This window comes from Camelina sativa, chromosome 19 (genome assembly GCF_000633955.1).
Source record: "Camelina sativa cultivar DH55 chromosome 19, Cs, whole genome shotgun sequence".
Classification (NCBI taxonomy): domain Eukaryota; kingdom Viridiplantae; phylum Streptophyta; class Magnoliopsida; order Brassicales; family Brassicaceae; genus Camelina; species Camelina sativa.
In genome coordinates this window covers 22,925,717-22,932,540 of record NC_025703.1, presented here as the reverse complement: position 1 = coordinate 22,932,540, position 6,824 = coordinate 22,925,717, and the positions used below count along the sequence as shown (strand labels likewise).

Below are 6,824 nucleotides of genomic sequence, written 5' to 3'. Positions count from 1 at the left end.
TCAAGGGTGACTCTTATGTGCCCGTTGAGCTCTACGGCTTGACCAAAGACGAGACTGATTACGGATGGTACACTACAAGGTAAGTAAGGATATAACTGGACTATCTCTTAAGAAATGAAAAAGGAAGAAGAAGAAGAAAAAAATCATATGGACACATCACACAAATATATAGGAAATATCACTTTGTTTAATTTTCCATGCAGCTTTAAAATAGATGACAGTGATCTCTCTAAGAGGAAAGGAGGTAAGCCTACTCTAAGGATCGCTAGTCTTGGCCACGCGTTGCATGTATGGCTCAATGGAGAATACCTTGGTAAGATTAAGAACCATCGATGGGCTAAAACATTATGATGATTGGTTAATATTTACAAAAAAACTGACCAAAGTAATGAACTTGTTCAGGAAACGGACATGGTAGCCATGAAGAGAAGAGTTTCGTCTTTCAGAAGCCAGTTTCTCTAAAAGAAGGAGAGAACCACCTCGCCATGCTGGGAGTTTTAACTGGATTTCCAGTAAGAAATTAACATAGATCATGTTCTTAAAAAAGATTTAACAATAACAAAAACATTCAAGTTTTGATATATGAATGTTTTGTAACAACAGGATAGTGGATCTTATATGGAACATAGGTACACAGGTCCACGTAGTGTTTCTATCTTAGGCTTGAGCTCTGGACCACTTGATCTCACTGAACAAAACAAATGGGGAAACAAGGTTTGTTATGAATCTTAATTACTTGACCTCGATTGTCATGGCAATTTTGATCTGATTTTCCAAATCTATAGGTCGGTATGGAAGGCGAAAGGCTTGGAATCCACGCCGAGGAAGGATTGAAGAAGGTTAAATGGCAGAAACTCTCAGGAAAAGAACCAGGGCTTACATGGTACCAGGTGGGAAAAAAAACTCAAAACTTTCAGCAAATAATTTTGAGGTACCTTGAGAAACAAGAATTGTGATCTAATGAACAAATGTTTGAGATATTGCAGACATACTTTGATGCGCCAGAGAGCCAAAGCGCAGCAGCAATTAGGATGAATGGAATGGGGAAAGGTTTGATTTGGGTGAACGGAGAAGGTGTTGGTCGATACTGGATGTCGTTTTTATCGCCTTTAGGACAGCCTACCCAAGTTGAGTATCACATCCCTAGGTCTTTCTTGAAGCCCAAGAAAAATCTTCTGGTTATATTCGAGGAAGAACCAAATGTGAAACCAGAGCTCATCGACTTTGTAATCATCAATAGAGACACGGTATGTTCTTTTATTGGAGAAAACTACACGCCTAGTGTCAGACACTGGACCAGGAAGAATGACCAAGTCCAAGCCATCACTGATGACGTGCAACTCACGGCTAAACTCAAATGTTCCGGCACAAAGAAGATCTCTGCTGTGGAATTCGCCAGCTTTGGTAACCCGAATGGAACTTGTGGAAACTTCACTCTTGGGACTTGTAATGCTCCTGTCTCTAAGCAAGTCGTCGAGAAGGTAAATGAAAACTTGGCTTATGTTTGTAACTAATGTTACATGATAGAAGTAACGCAAACTTTTGTTTTTTTTGCAGTACTGTTTGGGTAAAGCACAGTGTGCGATTCCGGTGAACAAGAGTACGTTCCAGCAAGACAAAAAGGATTCATGCCCCAAAGTTGCGAAGAAGCTTGCTGTACAAGTCAAGTGTGGTCGTGACAAGAAAAACTAAGGGATTCGTTGAACGGTTTTATACTTAATGTAATTATGTTTTGTAGATACGTAAATTATGCATTAATTTTGTTGTTCCATTTTTTGAATTTATAAATTAAAACATTTTGCTGTAAATAAAAAATTAAGAATTAAAGAGATTTGTCATTTTTTGGTCTCCCATTTTCTTATGAAAAAATATAAAAGTTACATCGGAAAGATAAAAGCAACATCCTCCAGCATAATTGAATTAACAAAACTTGGCATATAAGCAAAGAAATGAAAACCTACTGGGAAAAAAAACTCATAGTTTGCCATCCGTCCCCAATGGTTTCGCTATACAAAATGAGATATATGGACTATCCAATATTTTGAGATAAAGCCATAGATCAAGATCACTTACCCCGTCTGAAGAAATCCACCACAATCTGAGTCTATAAAAAAGTTTCATCATACGAGATAGATACGTGATGTATAATGAAATTCCTAAAAGTAAGGTTGATTAGGTAAAATAGCAACGAGGAATATTGAAATTAGCAGATTCCCGGTGCCTTGACTCATTGATGTTGAATATGGTTAAAAATGTATTTATATGTTATTGTCAATAACTTACTTATTCTTAAGTGAAAACTAACACTTTATTTTTAAAACAAGAGGTTTTTTAAATAGATTTTTTAAGTTTATAATTTACTATGAAATATATGATTCTATTTTCTTCTTGAGGCCCGAAAATCTTTTGTCCAACTCTGTAAATACTATATCCAAATGTTCCATTTTTGGTTGTTCTACTTCTTCTCAGTAATGCATTGAATACCCTCATTTGTTAGGCTAATTACATCCTTATCCGGATACTTTTTATAAGAAAAATGGACTAAATGCCTGTATAATGTTTTTTAATCTTAATATTAACCATATTCATTTTACAGCTAAATCATTTTCAAGTCATTATTTTTGATGTTATAACCATTTTCATGAAATATAATTTTCTTTATAAGAACCAAAACATGTTATGACAATTAAGGAAGAACCAACATCACTACCAAACATGAACAAAAGATATAAAAGGAGAATCGTTTCTTCTTTCTATTTTATTTACTTCATTCTTTTGCGAATTTCATAGAAGTAGCCAAAAGCCACCACAGCAGCAGCGACTGCAACCCCGACTGCACTCTGTGCCAGCACCACGCTGTTGTCTGTTATCACCTTAGTGACTGAAGATGTTGGTGTGAACCCGAGCTCTGAGAGTTTCTTGTGTGACTCTGCGTAGTCTCTGAAGAATGCATCTTCGTCCTGTTATGGAACAAAATTAAGAAACTTATACATGTTAAGAAACAAAATGCCACTTGCATCATAATCATGGCTTGTACTCGATGCAGCTTGAGAATTAATAATTGAATGGGATCTTTGGATCAGAGTAAAGATAGACTCTCATAATTATACCTTTGCGTAAAGCTCGACGTAGTGACGGAACTCCGGGACTTCCAACAAAGTCTTGTCCGTTGAAAGTTTCAGCAAGCCCTCTGATTCTTCTTCTTTCAACAATTCCCTGTACCAACAGTGATCATGGTTTAAGTAATTGGGTAAACAAGACAACTAGTTTGTCTCAAACAAAAAACTATTCTGTCCACGGAATTAGAAGATCTTACACAAAGTATGAGTTATCAAACTTTAGAGGATCTTGAGTCCATGGTCCATCAAACCCTGATCGCTCTGGATGAGCTCTTCCCTAAATATTGAAATCTAATTTTAAAAAAACCTCATACATATCATATATATAATGCCAAATGACCAATGTATATTGTGGAACAAAGAATTTACCAGAGTATGAGCCCCTGAGAGTGCCACAATATCTTTATCAGACAATCCCATCCGGTAGAAGACATCTTTGAGATGTTTGAAACCTACATGCAAAATTAGCAGACATAACTTCAAACCAAAATTAAGTCAAAATGAAGATTTTGTTGTACATCGTGGAAACTCCATGACCGTCCAAATATGTGATCATCTTCCGTTATATGTTTGCTACTTAAATACAAAGTTCAGGTGTTTGTTTTTTATTCTGTAAAACGTGAGTATGTAATGAAATGAAAATTCATCAAACCTTGATGAGCATCAGGAAGTCTTCCTTCGTCAGTGCAGGCATTTGAATCCTATAAGAGTGAAACATACAGTTAATATATAGTTAATTGCTTTTGGAAGTAAGCTGTAATACCATTTTTCATAACGGCTAAGAAAGTATTACAATTCGGCCAGGAACAAAACTGATGTCAGGGCCACCAGTAACTTCAACCGCTACCACACCAGCAAGCTGAAAATGACAGAATCAATATCATGTGAAATTACTGACATCCGAAAGATGCTACTTATAAGATAATAGCAGCCCTGCTTGTGAACATTTGTTTTAGGAATTCACAGCTATAGCCTTAACATTATGATACCAAAGGAAAAAAACGGTGGTACAAATCATGGTATGTACACAGTCTTAGAAAATGTGATATAGATGTGAAAGCAAAAACATGCAAGTCCAGGCTAAAACAGGAAACCAATGATGAGTGAACAGTGTAAGGAAACCAATCGAAATGGTAATGCAGCTTTACTGACACAGCCAAATGTAGGAAATTTCCAAAAATTTACAATCGACGATCAAGTGGCACTTTTTAATGGTCTTTGGTGAGTGCATCTCCCTAGCACAGAAATGGAAGTGACGTTTTGTTAAATTCCTCCATGATTCTTACATTTGAACTACGATTTTGAAAACCAGAGAATACAAACAAAACAAGAACATTTTTTTTTCATATGTGACAAGAAAAATTCACACTGCAAAAACGCCAAATATTTCAATCATGAAGCACAAATTGTCAATTCCCCCTGTTTCTACACCCTGAAGACCGCAATCACACAACTCAACCGTATTTATCTAACACACTAACATCTTGATGAGTTTACACAATTGTCAATTCCCCTGTCTCTACACCATGAGTCTTACTTTTATGACTATGCAATTATAAAAGTTCATAGCAAAATTCGTTTTGTAGTTACCTGGTATAGGTCAGCATAACTAATTTTGGGATGTTTAGTTTTCACGTCCTCTGAAATATCAAAGGAATCAACATCAAATTCAAAAGTAAGACAAATTGATACATCAACACCACATAACAGTCATCCTAAGGTCGGCGTATAAAACGATTATGTTATACTTAGCATAATCAACTCTAATCCCAAAAAAACGAAGTATCTGATCCCTAATATGCAGAATTGAAAAAGGAAAAAAAACGAACCACAGAGATCGAGAGCGATCTTCAAACCACTATTAGCACCATGACTATACTCCTGTTCGTTCCTAATCGAACCATTAGGTCCACCAGTCTTCGATTCAGCATCATAAGTTCCAGCGTCATGCCACCTTTTTAAAACCAAAGAAGACAAACAACAACAACAACATGTAAAACAAAATCAAAATCACCGAGTAGCGAAAACAAATTCACACAACATGACGAGATTTCTCAAAACCCTCTCGCCGTCGTAGTCGATGGAAACTTACGCTAATCCGGAGCATGATCGGAGCGCAATTCTTCGTAGCGATGAGAGCACGGAGTTCACGGCGAGCCTTATCGATCTCCTTGAGGTAATCAGCGTCAACCACCACCGGTACCGCCATTGTTACTTTCTCGGAGACTGAGCGAGTGAGAAGAGCGTGTGGAAGAAGAATGATATAACAAACAATTTTTAGAAATATCTTTTTTTTTTTGGTTTTTTTTTTAATTCGTTGAAGTTTGAGCCGAAGAGATAAAGCACCCAATGGGGAAAACGCGAATAGATGGATCGGTGTCAGCAGTGATCTTCTGTTTTCGGCAGTATACTAACCTCTGGTGGACCACATTTGGCTATATCTTTAGTATTTGACGTTAGACATGGATGTCATTTTTATGTCATCGAAACGGCACGAGTAGATATATGGTATTTGAACGGCACGCATGTTTTTGTACCCACATTTTAAAAACTCAAAGTCTCAAACATACCGAAATATTCCAATAAATTCATTTATTAATAATACATGTATTAGCTAGCAACTAGTATTTCTTAGTATAAATTCAAACTCAACATGCATGATGAATACGATTGTTATATATATACTAATTAAATTTTAATTTACGGTATACCACACACTTATATTTTAAAAATTATTTATAATTTAGGTTGTATGTTATGTTTGTTTGTGAAAATTTAAATTTTTAATATCGAAATTTGTTTTTTTGGACATTTTTGAGTGTTAGGAAGATGGTAGAGATTTTATTTAAAATATTGTTTGCATCATTATGATATTTTGTATTTCTGGGGAGATGGTAGAGAGTTTTTTTTTTCAAAAAATTGTTTGCATATTTATGATATTTTTTTGATTTTAAGAACTTCACTGATTTGGTATAGAGGTTTAGAGTGATTTTAAGAAATTTATAGATTATTGTCAATTTTATCAGAATAAAACTAATTGTTTTGGTCAATTTAATATATTTTACTTTTTGAGTTTTGTGCAATTTTGTAGGGATTAATATTGCAATTAAAATTTTAAATAAGCATAATTATAAGATTAGAACATAAAATGTATTTCAAAAATATTAATATATAGATTTTATGATTAAGTGTTATATCAGTAATTATATTATTTAAAAAATCACCTTGTTATAATTGTATATACCATATATGTATGATGGAAATATGGGTTGGAAATATGTGTTTACTAGTAGATTATATTGGGTTTTAGGAAAATATTAGTACAGTATACATTTTACCCAAAAAAGGAAGGGTAAAATGTTTGTTTATATAGTCTTCGGTGTTATATACTTATATTATTAACTGTTAAATAAACTAACTTCAACTCAGATTTCATATAATTAGTAATAAATAGATTTCATATAAAAAAAATATTTATCACGAAAAATATAGGATATTTATTTTGTTAAAGTAAAATATTTTTATTAAAAGATTAATTTTTCTCTATGGTCTTATTGTGATTTCTTTTTTTTTTACAACTATTGTAAATATATTTATTCTGATTATATATCATGTAAAATGCGTGGAATTTAAAATTTAAAAAAAAGATGTGAAAAAAATGTGAGTTAGAAATGAGGAAGTAAATCTCAGTATCCCACATCGGCT

The 6,824-nt window shown here is 34.1% G+C and overlaps 2 protein-coding genes across 2 annotated transcripts in view; one reads left to right on the top strand and one right to left on the bottom strand.

Annotated features, from left to right (window-relative positions):
- LOC104766976 (beta-galactosidase 13-like) overlaps positions 1 to 1,793 on the top strand; it is a 5,389-nt gene extending 3,596 nt beyond the window's left edge. Inside the window, exons 12-18 of the mRNA XM_010490950.1 lie at positions 1 to 79; positions 204 to 313; positions 403 to 512; positions 604 to 714; positions 786 to 890; positions 987 to 1,481; positions 1,558 to 1,793. Coding sequence (XP_010489252.1) covers positions 1 to 79; positions 204 to 313; positions 403 to 512; positions 604 to 714; positions 786 to 890; positions 987 to 1,481; positions 1,558 to 1,692 — 1,145 coding nt within the window. The 3' untranslated portion in view covers positions 1,693 to 1,793. The remainder of the gene's footprint in view (positions 80 to 203; positions 314 to 402; positions 513 to 603; positions 715 to 785; positions 891 to 986; positions 1,482 to 1,557) is intronic.
- On the bottom strand, positions 2,690 to 5,435 carry LOC104766975 (L-ascorbate peroxidase 3, peroxisomal-like). Its single transcript, XM_010490949.2, has 9 exons — positions 5,212 to 5,435; positions 4,949 to 5,072; positions 4,710 to 4,759; positions 3,913 to 3,978; positions 3,772 to 3,820; positions 3,489 to 3,571; positions 3,317 to 3,396; positions 3,111 to 3,216; positions 2,690 to 2,960 (listed from the first exon to the last, which is right to left on the bottom strand). The coding sequence occupies exons 1-9, from the start codon at positions 5,326 to 5,328 to the stop codon at positions 2,763 to 2,765; spliced, it is 873 nt and encodes a 290-aa protein (XP_010489251.1). The 5' UTR covers positions 5,329 to 5,435; the 3' UTR covers positions 2,690 to 2,762.